The sequence below is a fragment of the Neofelis nebulosa genome, chromosome 15 (assembly GCF_028018385.1).
Source record: "Neofelis nebulosa isolate mNeoNeb1 chromosome 15, mNeoNeb1.pri, whole genome shotgun sequence".
NCBI classification, from domain to species: Eukaryota; Metazoa; Chordata; class Mammalia; order Carnivora; family Felidae; genus Neofelis; species Neofelis nebulosa.
Genome location: NC_080796.1, coordinates 44,128,419 through 44,146,287, shown reverse-complemented (window position 1 = coordinate 44,146,287; position 17,869 = coordinate 44,128,419). Strand labels below are relative to the sequence as shown.

At 35.8% G+C, this 17,869-nt stretch overlaps 1 protein-coding gene and 1 non-coding gene across 6 annotated transcripts in view; both read right to left on the bottom strand.

Annotated features, from left to right (window-relative positions):
• Positions 1-17,869, bottom strand: part of PTPRC (protein tyrosine phosphatase receptor type C) — a 125,115-nt gene that overhangs the window by 34,841 nt on the left and 72,405 nt on the right. For 4 of the 5 annotated variants that reach the window (XM_058700992.1, XM_058700994.1, XM_058700995.1 and 1 more), the window contains 6 exons: positions 17,326-17,454; positions 15,813-15,953; positions 8,404-8,523; positions 7,852-8,010; positions 5,756-5,967; positions 486-546 (listed from right to left, as the gene is read on the bottom strand). In XM_058700992.1, the coding sequence (XP_058556975.1) occupies positions 486-546; positions 5,756-5,967; positions 7,852-8,010; positions 8,404-8,523; positions 15,813-15,953; positions 17,326-17,454 (822 nt within the window). The remainder of the gene's footprint in view (positions 1-485; positions 547-5,755; positions 5,968-7,851; positions 8,011-8,403; positions 8,524-15,812; positions 15,954-17,325; positions 17,455-17,869) is intronic. The other variant, XM_058700993.1, reaches the window with a different exon arrangement.
• On the bottom strand, positions 16,142-16,305 carry LOC131496682 (U1 spliceosomal RNA). Its single transcript, XR_009254618.1, has one exon. It is a non-coding gene; the product is annotated as a U1 spliceosomal RNA (small nuclear RNA).

Here is a 17,869-nt window from a genome sequence, read left to right as displayed (position 1 = left end):
ACTGTATTTTACAGGGGACGGATTGATGGTTGCCAGAGAGATGAGAGGCGGGGCGGGGGGGGGGGCAAAATGGGTGAAGAGGAGTGGGAGATACAAGCTGCCAGTTATGGGATGAGTAAGTCACAGGAATAAAGGGCACAGCAGAAAGAATATAGCCAACGATATTGTAATAGTGTTATATGGTCACAGATGGTAAGAACACTTGTGGTGAGCATAGGATAAATTGAAGAGAAGTCAAATGACTCCATTGTACAGCTGAAACTAATGTAGTATTTGTGTCAACTACACTCAAATAAAACATTAAAAATAAAACAATATTGTTTTATTCACCTACACATGTTTTTTTCAGAAAACAAAATATTACCTTGATAGGAAATATATAAACATTTAATAATTAAATATAAGCACGAATGTAAAATAATAAAGGTTTGTAATGTTAATATATATTTTAGTATAATATAATAAAGAGCCACAAAATGACTTACAAGATGTTGAATGAAAAACAGATTCTGGAGTTCCATCATGGCGTCCGTTGTTGTAATAGACCTGGATTCCAGTAATAAAACAAAATAGTTTTCTAATGTGAATTTATCTATCATGATGCAACACATACATTATTTCTCATACAATGGTGTCGATTTTAATTTAAAATATACAGGTTAACTTTAATTTAAAAATAGAAACCTCAAGATTATGTCAATGTCTTATTATCAAATAGTTTTTCAAAGAAAATATTTAACAGTGAAAAAGACATAAAGAAATCTTAGCTTATTTGGCAACAACAACACCAACAATAATAATAGTATAATCGGCAAGAGTAAGTGAAACTGAAGGAATAAACTCCAACACATCAAATTCTTCAAAGCTTAAAGTTAAAATTCCCTATTGATAGGCTAATATCTGTACATTTTATTTAAAAGGGAAACTACCATGTACTGTTTATAAAAGTTACACACAAAATGAACATACAATTTGTAAAAGTAAATAGAAACAATATGACAATCACAGTGTTTATAATAAATTGATATTTAGTTCACAAGGGTTAAAATTATAAGGATTGATACCCCCAAGTGATACAAGGTAAAATCTACAGTATTAACCTAACTAGGAAAACTCCCTGTGTCTCATAATATTGAATACAAATAAAGCCAAAACAATTTAATTATACAAGGGAAACTGAAAAGAATAAGAGAGCAGTAAGAGGCTTTGGCAAAAAAAAAAAAAAAAAAAAAAAAAAGGTAAAAACAAATCTGAATAATATCATTAAAAGATAAACATGATACATTTGGACAATATATATCTAAGTTTTTACCCTTTGGAAGATATATAATTTCCTCAGTACTCACAGAATATTTGTAAATATTCATTATACATTTAACTGTAAAAAATACTCCATTAATTCCAAAAAATAGAAATTGTAGGACTTCTGGGTGGTTCAGTTGGTTAAGCGTCTGACTTTGGTCAGGTCATGATCTCGTGGTTTGTGAGTTCGAGCCCGCATCAGGCTCTCTTTTGAGAGCTTAGCATCCTCTGTCCCCCTCTCTCTGTCCCTCCCCTGCTTGCACACATTCTGTTTCTCACTCTCAAAAATAAATAAACGTTTAAAAATAGTAGAAATTATAAAAGCTAATTATCTTTTAAAAGCTAGAAACACTATCTCTTTAAAAAACAGATAAATTAGAAATTCTTTCCAACTGCAATATAAATTCTTGGGAAATAATGATCAGAACATTCTACTCTAAAAATCCACTTGTTAAATTTTATGTCAGTCATTGAAAAATTAATAATAATAGGGGCTCCTGGGTGGCTCAGTCGGTTAAGCATCCGACTTTGGCTCAGGTCATGATCTCACAGTTTGTGGGTTCAAGCCCCGTGTCAGGCTCTGAGCTGACAGCTCAGAGTCTGGAGCCTGCTTCAGATTCTCTGTCTCCCTCTCTCTCTGCCTCTCCCCCACTCTCACTTTGTCTCACTCTGTCTCTCAAAAATAAATAAATGTAAAAAAAAATTTTAATAAATAAAAAAAAGAAAAATTAATAATAACACAGGCATGGGATACAGTCAAAATTTTACCAAAGGACAATTCATAGTTTAATTTTTCTTTTTTTGTTTTTTTTTTAAATAATAAAAAAATAAAGAAACGGACCAAAAATGCTTTCAATCCCAAATTAGCAGAAGAACATAAAAATAAATCTACAAAAAGAAAAGTAATAAATGGAGCAATGATAAAAATTACTTTATTAATCTGTTAACCAGAGATCACAATGATGAATAAAGCTAAAATGATTGATCCCTCGTGATGGCATAAATGGTGTAGTGGAGACAGAAAAAAACATGAAAATGAATTATGGTACATGCAATGAAGAAAACAAGAGACAATCTTTTGAAGGCTGGGGAAAAGAATGAATAAGTAATAATCTACTACTTTGAATTTGAATGTTGTATTTTAAAAAAAAATTTTTTTAACGTTTATTTATTTTTGAGACAGAGAGAGACAGAGCATGAACGGGGGACGGGCAGAGAGAGAGGCACAGAATTGGAAGCAGGCTCCAGGCTCTGAGCCATCAGCCCAGAGCCCGACGCGGGGCTCAAACTCACGGACCGCGAGATCGTGACCTGAACTGAAGTCGGACGCTTAACCGACTGAGCCACCCAGGTGCCCCTGAATGTTGTATTTTAATATGATGTTTACCTATATTTTTCCAGAATAACTTATATTGATGAATGGGAGAAGAAAATTCTAGAAAGAGAGAAGTACATAAGGTAAAGTACCTATGGAGAGCAAATTCTAGGTGCATTTGAGAAACTGAAAATAAATGGAGCTTAATGGGTGCTGGAGAAGTAATGGGAGATGAAGTATAATGTACATGATATGTAATAACAAAATATTTCTTTTATATGGATTATGGGAAAAATATAAATCCACAAAGTGTAAAATGTCTGAAAAGAACAATAATATTGAAAAAAAAATGGTTCTGAGAGGATTCCTCTGTGTTAAGAGGATTAAAAAAAATTTTCAGAGAACAAATCATTCCTATACTATTTAAGGTTATAAAAAGGCAAAGAAACAAGAAAATGTGCTATTTATCAGGTTAGCACAACTTTTATAGCAAAGTATACTAAGAATGATTCACGTCCACACCTATACAAATGCCTGTGCCCGTCATCTCTACCCACTTATTGAAGGATTTCATTTATGAATGTCTATTCATAAAGACTTAAAAAATTAAGCCTTTGAATTCAATAATGCTTTCAAAGAGTAATACACAGTAACAGAGCAAGACTTTTTTTCTTGGAACGTGACATGGTTTATCATTACAAAACCTATCACTATAATTCACCATATGAACAAATCATATCATGTCATCACAACCATGGCATCATCTAATATAGTACAATAAAAACACAGGAAAAAGTCCAACCTATGTCTGATTAAACAAACAAGAAAGGTTATATATTTATAAATACATATGTTTTTGTATATAAACATATGTATATATAAACATTTCTTTAAGTTATAAAGGATATAAGGTCAATTGTCAACATTATTTTGAATAGTCAACTATTGACTGTTGAAATTTCCATTAAATCAGAAATAAAACTGATAGATCTGACTGAATAAAAATAAAAGGAAAAATTGTGTATGATTTAAAGTGTTATAAATAAAGTTAAAAAGCAAACTACAAGCTGGAAACAAAACTTGCAACTTATATGACAAAGAGTTTAATATCATTAATATCCAAAAACTTCCCCAAATAAAACTGGACAAGGGAGCAGCAACAACAAAAACTGTAGTTATCTTCGACAGTAAATAAAGAAAGCCATTCAAACAAAAAGAGATGTCAATACCATATCTCACCTACTCAACATCAAAGAAAAAGAAGGCCATGCCCAGTGTTGGTGAGATTCTCAAGAGCAATTATTTAATAGACTGTATGGGAAGGGTAATTTGGTAACTTACAGGGAAAAAAATTTATCACAAAAATTCTTAAAATACAAGTAAATTCCTTTTGACCCAATACCTTTATTTCCAGGAATTTATTTAAATAGAAATCATTAAAGACACATTCAAAAATTGTGCTATTTACCAGTAAGTGTGTTAATTGATTGTTGTTTATAACAGATGAAAACTATAGTTAGTAGAATGTTAAAAAGCCATATAATAGAATCTTAGGTGACCGTTAAAAATTGCATTGTAGTGAAATATTTAACATAGAAAAAGTTCGTGTTGTAGTGATATATGAAAAATGTAGGTTACTAAACTATGTGTTCAGAATGTTGATAATATATATGATGAATATATATAAATGCACATTACAATATTAAGAAAGTTGTGAGATAATGGAAAATATATATTGGTTTCTGCCCTTGGTTCCTGGCACAGAACTCCTGAAACCCTTATAATTTCCCTGGTAATAGGAGTGTTTTTCATTCTAATCAGGTGACTGGGTGGACTCCTGGATGGCTCCTGGATGAGGGCTAGTCATTAGAAAGCCAAAGCTATGATTAGAAGCTTGGAATTTTCACCCCGGCCCCCCATTCTCTTGAGAAGGTAGAAGGGCTGAAAATGAAATTAATGATTGGTCACATCTACATGATGAAGCCTCCTTAAAATACCCCAAAGAAGGTGGCTTGGGGGCTATCAGGTTGGTGAACACATCCATATCATGAAGGTGATGTATCCCAACTTGATGGGGACAGAAGCTCCTGTACTTGGGACCTTCTCAGACATCACCCTATGTATCTCTTCATCTGACTGTTCCTCTGTATCCTTTATCACATATTTCAATAAACTGGTAAACGTAAATAAGTGTTTCCCAGAGTTCTGTGAGACACACTAACAAGCAACTAAGCCTGAGGAGAGGGCCATAGGAACCCCTGATTTATAGCCAAGTCAGACAGAAGTTGAGAGTAACCTAGGGACCAACTACTGGCAGTTAGAGCCGAAGTGGGGTGGAACAGTCTTGTGGGACTGAGTCCTTAACCTGTGGAATCTGCCACTATCTCCAGGTAGATAGTGTCAGATTTGAATTAAATTGCGGGATACCCAGCTGGTGCCACAAAGACTTGCTTGATGTGGAGGAAAACCTCCACACAAATTTGGCGACCAGAAGCATCAGAAGGGTGGCGTTGCACATGAATTGTACAGGAGACTCACAGAAAAGAACACACAAGAGAAGAGGGAACTACGGGTTTTCCCTACAACCAGGGCCAAGACTGAGTTTTTCCATTTCAGAAACACATTCATAAAATATGATCAGTAGACAGTAAGCTTGTAGATGAGTTTTTTTTTTAATTCTCCATGTTCACTGGTATTTCCTAATATTTATTTCTACTATTTTCTAACCTCAGTGCACCTGTAAAATATTTTGCAATTTAAAAAGTCATGTTAGTAAAGATTAAAAGTCACGGTAAATAAAACATTTTGCAAAGTAATAATCTATTGTGCATAAATTTAAATTAATTTACTGTGTATAAAATGTTGTGCTTCTTGACACAGGTGCAATAATTTTGCTATGAGTAAATTACATTAAAGGTGAAAAATACTCCAACAAAATATTTGCTTGAAACCATTGTTCTTAGAGCTGGGGATAAGAAGTTCGGAGTCAACCATTTAAGACTTTGAAGTATGATTTCATTAGACGAAGGGTTTCTAAAGCTCATGTGAGCATCAATTGGTCTTAGTATTATTGAAGTATGGTGTAATAATCAGTATAATGTACATTAGTACTACAGTTGAGGATAGAAATTATCTTACCTTAAATTCGTATTTTGTTGAATATTGAAGATATAGTACAGGGAAGTGGCAAATTTTTTGTGACTCATTTTTAACAAAGACATCTCCAGTTTTGATTTCCAGATGGTAGGATCCATTCCTGGGGCCTTTAAAGTCCGAAGGAGGATCACACTTCACAAGAATACTATTATCTGATATCCGAGAAGCAAGTAAGTGCCTGACTTTGGTTGGCTCTATCAAAACGAAGGAATATTTGTTACTTTAATCACTTTGTACATGCATATTTAAATCAGTTGGCAATATTTGTGTACATTATAAATTATTATTTTAAAAAATTTTTAATGTTTATTCATTTTTGAGAGACAGAAACAGAGCATGAGCGGGGGGCGGGGAGGGGCAGAGAGAGAGGGAGACACAGAATCTGAAGCAGGGTCCAGGCTCTGAGCTGTCAGCACAGAGAATAACGTGGGTCTCAAACTCATAAACCGGGAGATCATGAGCTGAGCTGAAGTCGGTCGCCCAACGAACTGAGCCACCCAGGCACCCCCAATATAAATTATTTTCAGCATTAATTTGGAGATTATGGATGAAGAAGCTATAATAGTACATGCATCAAGAAGCTGTACCAAAACATCTAAAAATAAACCCCCCAGTCTTTCAATGAATATTAGCATATGTGTTATACTTGAAGTCATGGGACTTTGTGCCATCCCCTAAGGAGAGTATACACAATTAGAAAATAGAAGGAAAGAGGGGGTAGAGAAGAGGGGAAGAAAGGTGCAGGGGAGAAGAGTGGATGATAGAGGGATTCTGAAGACCTACATACAGTAGAGCTCTTCGGTTCTTTTTGGTTTTTTTTAAGATTTTATTTTTAAATAATCTCTACATCCAACACGAGGCTTGAACTTGTAACCCTGAGATCAAGAGTTGTATGCTCTACTGTCTGAGCCAGCCAGGCACCCCCAGCTTCTCCGTTCTTGAGGTGCTTACATTATCCTAGTAACTACCTACCTGGCTGCATTCTTTAGGAGGAGCAACAAATTATCTTTGTTTGCTATGACTTCACAGAAATTTAGGAAAATAGCAAAACCATAAAGCTCAAGGATCTGGACTTTTAAAACCAGAATCTAAATTACATTAAATTTCATGAAGAGCATTCTACATCCATCCCTGAATAAGACAATTTTTCTTCATGAACTTGGTGCCAGCTAAGGTCTCTGGAGCTACAGATACTGCCTTACACAGGGGTGTTTCTTCTTTCCTGACTTAATGGAGTTAACATTCACCACGGAGATAGATCTAGCTTTAGGCCTGGAAAATATGGAGACATCATACAGGTAGCAACAGGAAAATGCCTTTGAAAGGAAACTTCAAATGGAAAAATGTGCCATAAAATAAAACAAGTAGTTCGATGTAACAAAGAGAAGACAATGCCAGTAAGTTACTGTATTTTATAAGGTAAGCGGGTAAGTAGAGGTTAGCAAGTGAATGCTTTGTGGGTGAGATGTTATTAGGTGTCTCATTGGCAGTTACTAGTTCTAGATAATAAAGAAAACAATAGATAATGCATTTTTATCTATGTTGGTTAGGTACCTAAATTGCCTGAAATCTTAAAATTGTTCCAGTTAATATGGCCTCAAGCTTCATTCTTACAAATCTGTGATGGTCTATGAAGAATACAGAGAACCCAGGGTAACAGTTTAGAACATTATTGTATTTTAAATTATTATAAACCCTAGATGTTAATAAATGTGCCAGGTCAATGTGTTTCCCCAATGAAGCATAAAGAAAGATGGATTGTATACTAAAAAGTTCATACTGGGGTGCCTGGGTGGCTCAGTCGGTTGAACGTCCGGCTTCGGCTCAGGTCATAATCTCACAGCTTGTGAGTTCAAGCCCCGCGTGGGGCTCTGTGCTGACAGCTCAGAGCCTGGAGCCTGCTTCGGACTCTGTGTCTCCCTCTCTCTCTGCCCCTAACCCACTAACCCACTCACATTCTGTCTCTGTCTCTCTCAAAAATAAATAAACATTAAAAAAAAAAGAATGGAAAAAGAAAAAAAAGTTCATACCTTGTTTCTTGCCATTCACAGAAAGAAGTATTAAGACTTATAACTTACTATCTTCAAATGTTCGAAATTCACATGTCGCAGCAGGTCCATCACGTCGTACTTTTCCCATGGTGGAAGCCTTTAATGACACATCGTACTTTGTATAAGGTTTCAAATTTTGCAAATTATGTTTGGTCTTCTCTTTACCCAGAACTGTGCAGTTTTCTTCTTAAGAAAAAAAAAAAAAAAGGAAACATTTAAGTCATTAAAACTCAAGATTGCCACATATTTACCTTGCTGTCTACATTAAATCATTTTGAGCTGACTCTAAACTGAGGGATTAGGCATTTTTTTTTTTTTTTTGCTTCTTTGTGGGCCTGAATAAGGAGTTCAAACTGTGCAGCTCATATAATATTTGGAGGACAATAATGAGGATTATCTTCCTGAGGGTTTCTTTCTCCAGGCTTTAGAGAATAAAGATTGAATTTAGAGTGTAAAGATTGTACCAAATAACAAGGCATCGTATTTCTGTTGTTGCTCACTAGTTCAATCCACATTGCTAGCGCTTCCCACTTCTTGGTTCATCTTTCCTGACATGGAATTAAATCTGACGCAAATTACCTGAAGCATGCAGCAAACAAAAAACATAATTATCAAAATAATCTTCAGGGCTTTCCCAGGTGATCATTGCTTCTGTTGAGTTTGTAGACTTGCATGTAATATTTGGAGATGCTTTTGGACCTGTTAAAAAATAAGAATGAAATATGAAATATGAAAAATAATACGTGGAAAAACATCCTTTGTATTATAATTATGATTATCAACAGTCACATTTTAATTATGAGTTAATTATGAAATTAAAAGAAAGACATCTAGTCTCATTAAATTTGCTTTAGAGGTCGCTTAACACAGGAAATGTCACTCTACAGTGGCACTATGGAGCCCAAGTATTCCACTGACCTAAAATATCTGCGAATATCCTCTTCCTCTCAGATATAGTATTATTGTTCATCTACCTTGGAATTCCTAGATTTCACTGTGCTGAAAATCTGTCACTGGTAGTACTGATAAACTTAACTGTCATTATTTGGAAACTTCCAACTTGAGATGAAGAACGTAATAAATGCTTAAATCAATTTATGAGGTGTAATTTACATTAAAACACACCAATTTGAGGTAAAATTATGACTTCTGACAAGCATATTCATCTACATAACCACCACCACAATCAAGCTCTAGAACATCTCTATCATCCCCCCAAATTTCTTCTGTGTCACTTCCCAGGCAACTCAGCTTCTTTGCCCAACCCCAAGCCCCCTCTGAACTTTTCTCTGTTACTACAGATTCAATTTGTTTCTTCACCCACTTCACATAGAGAAAATCAATAGTACTTTTGTATGTCTATCATACTGCACTCAATATAATGTTCTAGAGATTCAATTATGTTGTTGCATGTGTCAGTAGTTAGTTCTTTTACTTCATGAGTAGCATTCCATTGTAAGGATCCACCACATTTTATCTATTCGTTTAAGTGTTGATGGGACATTGGGACTGTTTCCAGACTTTCGGCTACTAGGAGTGAATCTGCTGTGAATCTTTGTGTAGGAGTCTTTCTGTAGAGATGTTGTTTTTTTTTTTTTTCTCTTTGATAAATACTTAGAGTAAAATTTCTGAGTTATTACATTACACTCACAAATAGTATTGTTGGTTATTTTGACGTTAGCCATTTTAGCGGGTGTGTAATGTCATCATCCTCTCATAGTTGTTTGTTTAATTTTTTTTAATGTTTATTTATTTTTGAGAGAGAGAGAGACAGAGTGTGAGCAGGGGAGGGGCAGAGAGAGACAGAGACACAGAATCAGAAGCAAGCTCCAGGCTCCACAAGAGCCCGACGTGTGGGGGCGGGGGGGGGGGGGGGCGGCTCGAACTCAAACTCACAAGCCGGAGATCATGACTTGAGCCAAAGTCAGACACTTAACCTACAGAACCACCCAGGCGCCACTCATAGTTGTTTAAATTTTCATTTCCTGGTTGGCTAATGACATTGAGCATCTTTACATATGCTTATTGACCATTTGCATATCTTCTTTTTTGAAGCAAATGTTCAAAATATTTGCCTATTTTTAATTTGGTTACTTGATGTCTTATTTTGTATTTGGGAGAGTTCCCGATACATTCTGGAGAAACTTCTTTTGTTGAAAATTAATTGTGGATATTTTCCTGTAATGTATGGCTTGATTTTTTTTTTATTTCCTTAATGGCTTTATTTGAAGAGAACAGTCAATTTTGATGAAGTCTAATTTATAAAATTTACAAAATTCTTGTTTTATGTGTATTAAGAAACCTTTTCCTACACCAAAGTAGCAAAGACTTTCTAATGTCTTTGTCTAGACTTTTTATAGTTCTAATCTCAGTGTTTAGGCCTGTAAATCACTGAGTTAATTTTTATTTTTATTGAGAGGTAAAGACTGAATGTTCATCTTTTCTTCTATAGGGATACCTGGATCATTTATTGAAAAAAAAAATAGCCTTTCCCCCACTGAATTGCCTTTATACTTTTACAAAAATATATGTATTTTCCCCCCTTGGATTTCTATTTTGTTACATTGATTTATAAGAATTGCAAAGATTTTAGTACTTAATATTCAAAAAGTATTAAATTTTTCTAGGTATGCTGGGGACATAGTTTTAATGTAATTTTATTTTTCTTCTTGTGATTTTGTTTTGGAGGGTTATTGGAAGGCAGTTTTAGGCAGTTCCCTTAGTCCTTAGCTAACTCCTCCCATATGAAATTTAGAATAACTTTAGTATGTTCTATCAAAAATTCTATAAGATTGTCATTAACAAACAAGTTCAGTAATGTGGCTGACTACAAGATCAATACAGAGAATTAATTGTATGCCTGTATACTGGCAATAACCAATCTGAAAATGAAATTAAGAAAATACTACCATAGGGGCGCCTGGGTGGCGCAGTCGGTTAAGCGTCCGACTTCAGCCAGGTCACGATCTCGCGCTCCGTGAGTTCGAGCCCCGCGTCAGGCTCTGGGCTGATGGCTCGGAGCCTGGAGCCTGCTTCCGATTCTGTGTCTCCCTCTCTCTCTGCCCCTCCCCCGTTCATGCTCTGTCTCTCTCTGTCCCAAAAATAAATAAAAAATGTTGAAAAAAAAAAAAATTTAAAAAAAAAAAAAAAGAAAATACTACCATAGAATCGGGAATAAATTTAAAACTGAAAATAAATTTAATAAAAGAAGTACAAAACTTGTTGACTAAAAACTACAAAAAAAATTTGTTTAATAAATTAAGGAAAACAAATAAATGGGAAGACATCCCGTATTCATGGACTGGAAGGCTAACATTGTTGAGATGATATTACTCCCCAAAGTGATTTTTACAGGTTCATTGCAACCCCTATCAGAATCCTAACTGGATTCAGCCTGGGTGGCTCTGTCGTTTGAGTATCCAACTCTTGATTTTAGCTCAGGTCACTATCCCAGGGATGTGGGGCCTGCATCAGGCTCCATGCTGAGTGTGGAGCCTGCTTAAGTCTCTCTGTCTCTCCTCCACTCCACTTCCCCAGTCACGTGCTCTTTCTCTCTCTCTTTAAAAAAAAAAAAAATCCAGTTAGGCTTCTTTGTAGAAATTGACAAGTTGATTCTAAAATTCACATGGAATTCCATGGAAAGTTGAATACTCAAAATAATTTTGAAGAACAAAGTTGAAGGGATCATACTTTCTGATTTCAAAACTTATATCAAGCAGCAGTAACCAACAGTGATCCTAGCATAAAAATAGATATGTAGATCAACAGAATAGAGCTGAGAGGCCAGAAATAAGCTCATTATTATTATTAATTTTTGACGATGGTGGCAAGACTTTTCAATGGGGAAAAGATGGTCTTTCTAGAAAATGGTCCTAGAACAAGAGAATGACTGCATCAAAAGAATTAAATCAAACTCTGACCTCACATCATATACAAATATTAACTCAAAATGGATCGATAGTGTAAAATTTAGTAGAGAAAATTATCAAATTATTAGAAGAGAACATAGGAATAATTCTTTATGGCTTTGGATTTGGCAATGGGTTTTTTTTATAATTTTTTTTAACGTTTATTTATTTTTGAGACAGAGAGAGACAGAGCATGAACGGGGGAGGGGCAGAGAGAGAGGGAGACACAGAATTAGAAGCAGGCTCCAGGCTCTAAGCCATCAGCCCAGAGCCCTACGCCGGGCTCGAACTCACAGACCGCGAGATCTGACCTGAGTTGAAGTCAGATGCTTAACCAACTGAGCCACCCAGGCGCCCCATGGCAATGGGTTTTTAATGTGACACCAAAAGCATAAGCAAAGGAGTAAAAATGGATAAGTTTGACTTCAGCAAAACTAAAGTATTATAAATTTCAAAAGTTATCAACAAAGTAAAATGACAATTCACAGAATGGAAAAAGATATTTGCAAATGATATATCTGACAAGACACTTGGGTCTAGAATATATAAAAAAACTCTTCTAACTCAATAAAAATTTTTCTAAGTGGGCAAAGGCTTTGAATAGATAAAAGAACAAATAGCTAATGAACAAATCAGGAGACTATAGATGCTGGCGAGGGTGTGGAGAAATGGAAACCCTCTTGTGCTGCTGGTGGGAATGCAAACTGGTGCAGCCACTCTGGAAAACAGTGTGGAGGTTCTTCAAAAAATTAAAAATAGAGCTACCCTATGACCCAGCAATAGTACTGCTAAGAATTTACCCAAGGGATACAGGATTGCTGATGCATAGGGGCACTTTTACCCCAATGTTTATAGCAGCACTCTCAACAATAGCCAAATTGTGGAAAGAGCCTAAATGTCCATCAACTGATGAATGGATAAAGAAATTGTGGTTTATATACGCAATGTAATACTACGTGGCAGTGAGAAAGAATGAAATGTGGCCTTTTGTAGCAACGTGGATGGAACTGGAGAGTGTGATGCTAAGTGAAATAAGTCATACAGAGAAAGACAGATACCATATGTTTCCACTCTTATGTAGATCCTGAGAAACTTAACAGAAGACTATGGGGGAGGGGAAGGGGAAAAAAAAAAAAAACAGAGAGGGAGGGAGCCAAACCACAAGAGGCTCTTAAAAACTGAGAATAAACTGAGGGTTGATGGGGGGTGGGAGGGAAGGAAGGGTGGATGATGGGCATGGAGGAGGGCACCTGTTGGGAGGAGCACTGGGTGTTGCATGGAAACCAATTTGACAATCAATTTCATATTAATATAAATAAGTAAACAAACAAACAAATAAAGTGATGCAGCCAGTTTGGAAAACAGATTGGCTGTTCTTCAAAATGCAAAACATAAGGTTGTCATATGATCCCCACATTCTAATCCTAGGTATGAACACAAGAGTAATGAAAACATATGTATACACAAAACTCGTAAATGAATGTTCATAGCAGCATTATTCATAATGGCCAAAAAAGTGGAAAAAACTAATCAACGGATGAACAAACAAAATAAGGTATATCCATATGATGGATTATTATCAGGCCATAAAAAAATAAACTGAAACATTGATACATTTTGCAACGTGGAAGCACCCTGAAAACATTATGCTAAGTGAAAAAAGCCAGTCACTAAAGACAGTATATTATACAATTCCATTTATATGAAATATCCAGAATAGGAAAATCCATTGAAGCAGAAAGTTGATTGGTAACTGCGTAGGTGTGGAAAGCAGGAGAGAAATGAGAACTGCCTGCTAATAGATATGGGGTTTCTTTTTGGTGTGACAAAAATATTCTAAAGTTGATTCTGGTGATGATTGCACAACTCTTAATATATTTTAAAAAACACTGAATTATATACTTTAAGTGGGTGGGTCATATAGTAGGTGAATTAACAAAGTCTTTTGTCTTGTTTTTAAGAATGTAGCTTCTTGAGGCACCTGGGTGGCTCAGCTGTTTTGAGCGTCCAACTTCGGTTCATGTCATGATCTCACGGTTCGTGGGTTCAAGCCCCGTGTAGACTCTGTGCTGACAGCTCAGAGTCTGGAGCCTGTTTCAGATTCTGTGTCTCCCTGTCTTTCTGCGCCCCCCCCCCACCACCCCCGCTCATGCCCTGTCTCTGTCTCTCTCTCAAAAATAAATAAACATTAGGGGCGCCCGGGTGGCGCAGTCGGTTAAGCGTCCGACTTCAGCCAGGTCACGATCTCGCGGTCCGTGAGTTCGAGCCCCGCGTCAGGCTCTGGGCTGATGGCTCGGAGCCTGGAGCCTGTTTCCGATTCTGTGTCTCCCTCTCTCTCTGCCCCTCCCCCGTTCATGCTCTGTCTCTCTCTGTCCCAAAAATAAATTAAAAACGTTGAAAAAAAAATTAAAAAAAAAATAAATAAAATAAATAAATAAATAAATAAACATTAAACAAAAAAAAAGAATGTAACTTCTGTTGCAATGGTCTTGCAAAAATTCCCCCTTTCCTGAAGTAAGTGGTATGTAAAATGGTTTAATTGCTATTTTCTAAGGTTGAAGGATTCTTACATTATTGGGATAAATCTTATTTCATGATTTATGATTATGATTATGATTATCAAAGACTTACTTTTTTAGAGCATTTTTAGGTTCACAGCAAAATTGAGGGGAAGGTAGAGAGATTTCTCCTATTCCCCTGCCTTTGCCCATGCATAGTACCCTCATTACCAGCGTCGCCCACCAGGGTTTACAAGTGATGAACCTACACTGACACATCATTATCTGCTAGAGTCTATAGTTCATATTAGGGCTCACTCTTTATGTCATGTGTTCTACAGGTTTGAGAAAACGTATCTTATGACATGTAGCCATAATTATGGTACCGTACAGAGTGTTTTTATTGTCTCCCAAATCCTCTGTGCCCTATTTGTTTCACCCTCCCCCACCTCGTCCTGGCAGCCACTGATCGTTTAACTGCTTCCATAGTTTGGCTTTTTCAGAATATCATATAGTTGGAAGCATACAGTATGTAGCTTTTCCAGATTGTCTTCCTTTCACTTAGTAATTAGCATTTAAAGTTCCTTCGTGTCTTTTCATGGCTTGATAGCTCATTTCTTTTTAGTGCTCAATAATATTCCAGGGTCTGGTTCCACCTACTGAAGGGCATCTTGGTCGCCTCCAAGTTTTGGAAAAATTATGAATAAAGGTGCCATAAGCATCCCTGTGCAGGTTTTTGTGTGGACATAAGTACCAAGTAAGTATTTGTCATAAGTATTTGAGTAAGTACCAAGGAGTGTGATGGCTAGATTGTAAGGTAAGAGTATGTTTCGTTCTGTCGAAACTACCAAAACATCTTCCAAAGTGGCTGTACTGCCTTGCATTCCTCCTCTCTCTGCTCTTCTTTCTTTGGTGGTTACTCATAAATTGTCATACACATAATTAACATACTTTTCTAGCAGTCTCTAGACTGGAATCTCCCTCCTTCCACTGAATAAGAGCGGAATTTTAGGACTTTTCACTTCCTTTCCGCCCCCGCCCCCCGTCTCCCAAAAGCTATTATTTTCCAAAATGGATCTTTCTAATTGTCATTAGCTATTATAGTCTTGTTATTATTTATATTGCTTGCATTTTAGTAACACTAATTATCATATCGCCACCAATCCTTAGATGCGCCACTGTGTTTTCATAGCCGTGTGCCCACTTCTATCAAAGGCAGGGTTTGCTAGAGGGGCAGAGCGTGCAGGACGCACCAAGAAAGGAACATGGCTGCAGGAAGAAATGGGAAGTAAGTGAACAAACCATTTCATGTACCTCAGTTTTGTGTCCACCATAAGCTCATGATGGCCTAGAATTTGCAGTTTAAAAAAAACAAAACAACCAAACCAAACAAACAAACAAAAAAACTTGTCAAAGGTTTGGATCTTCTATCATCCATTTTTGAAATTCTACTTTAAAAATTGATACATATCCATTTCCTGAAACCCTTTCTCCAAATCTACAACATCATTTTCTTTGATTCTCAAAGAACTGTAAGAACATAAGAAGAAATTTTACATATACATGTAAGTGATATACTCACTTCCAACATCTGTTTCAAAGGTTTCATTTTTGTTCAAAAACTCATTGGCCCCATATGATACTTTTAAATTACAGGAATAATTTTGTTTAGGTGAAAGGGGTTCCAAATAAGTTTCAGTCTTATTAGATGAAGAAAAGTTAGCTGAAAGAAATAAGTATCATGTATCAGTACATGTACGAATACAATAATCATATTTAACTCTCTCTTTAGATTTCATATCTGTAATAAATATCTATTAGATTGAAAACTTTAGCAAATAGGAAATAAGTAAAAGATACTAAAAACTACTATAATAATGCATGATTTTGCCACACTCAATTTTTTTTTTCCAGGGGAAAGCGCAAACTCAGTCCCCCACTACCACAAATTATGCATTCGAGTTACCCACATTTGAGGAAGACGCAGGGGTCAGTGCATCTGGAGCGCAATGGATAAAACTCACCCTGGGAAAACCACCTTCATGATCGTGGTATCTCCCCTGCCAGATAAGTACACCACACTCGATTTTAAAGAAAATATTAAAAAGTCTAACTGAATTTGAGAGTGTCTCTAATTTCACTGATGGAATGAGTTCTCTGTTCAGAAACTAAGAATCCACCTGAGTTAGCCTTTGCCTAAGAGATATTTTAAGTACACCATTACTTTATCATCATTTCATTATAAATCTGTTCTTGCTTTCCTCATACCGCTTGTATCATAGCTATGAAGCTTCTTTACAGCACGATGATTGCAATCAGTGTCACACTTCATCCTTTGTGTAGTGTGTGTGTGTGCATGTGTATGTCTGTTTGCCTTGCCAAATACGGCTTAGCAAATGGCTTTACATCAAGGGAGAGTTTCTACTTTAATAAATTCAAATAAAAAGAAAAAAAAATAATTCATTAATTATTAAAAAGAACTGGTATCTCAATTATTGTCCCCGATATGAGCCCAAACCCATATTCCTAGAGGAACTGATTGTGTTTTTCCCACTTTGCTTTCATGTAAATGTTCTTGAGATTGTCCATGAATTTTGTTGATGGAGGGTTGACCACATACATAAACTCTTGAGTCACATGATCTTACGTTTGCTTTTCTTTTTATTCTAACAGTATGTGTGTCATATTTTTTCTATGGCACCCTTCCCTGACAACCTTTTCAACAATGCCTTGTGTATAACAGTTGCCAAGAAAATTCTTATAAATTAATTGACTTTTGCTATTTCAAAGATTATTTGGGGGGAAAGTATTTGTCTATTTTGTGAATTTGAGTGGTATAGACAATACAATGTTTTGACTCCATAAAACCATAGACCAAAAGGGGGTGAAGGAAGGTAGAGGAAGGGGAAGAGTGGGGGGAAGAGGAGAGAGAGAGGGAGAGAAAGAAGGAAGGAAAGCAAGAGGAAGGGAGGGAGGGAAGGAAGGAAGGAAGGAAGGAAGGAAGGAAGGAAGGAAGGAAGGAAGAAGGAAAGAATAGATAATATCTAGAACAACTTTCTACCATAAAAATATTCCAGTCAAAGCTATATTCTTACCACAAGTAAGTACGTGTGTAATCTTTTTTTCCTCACAAGTAAAGTTTTTCTTTTTTTCCAGTCTTAAACAAATAGAAGTATTTGCTTTTGTTGGCTCTGTACAAGTTTTCAAATAGAAACTTTCAGGATCTGTCAAAAAGAAGATATAGAAATAGATGATTAATGATTCATAATGTGTGCCATATGTTCAATTAAAGTCTCTGAAACTATATTCGTGATATAGTCTTTGAGAGCATTTAGTTTTGAAAGTTTTGAAAAACTCCAATAACTCGGGGTTTAACATGCCTCAATTATATAGCTTATTCTTTTTTTAACATCACACATTTTGGAAAGCATTTAATTGGCAGCATTTTATTTAGAATTTATCTTACCTTTAAAAAATGGGACCCAAGCAAATTTCTAGATGAAATTGAATTTTTTTTGCACATTTTAAAACACTCACTTCATTTGTTCTTACTTATATCTTCAACTTTTTAATTTACTCTGTGATTTTTTTTTTATTAAATGACTATTAGAGTATGGGGGTCCTGTCTTGGAGAATACA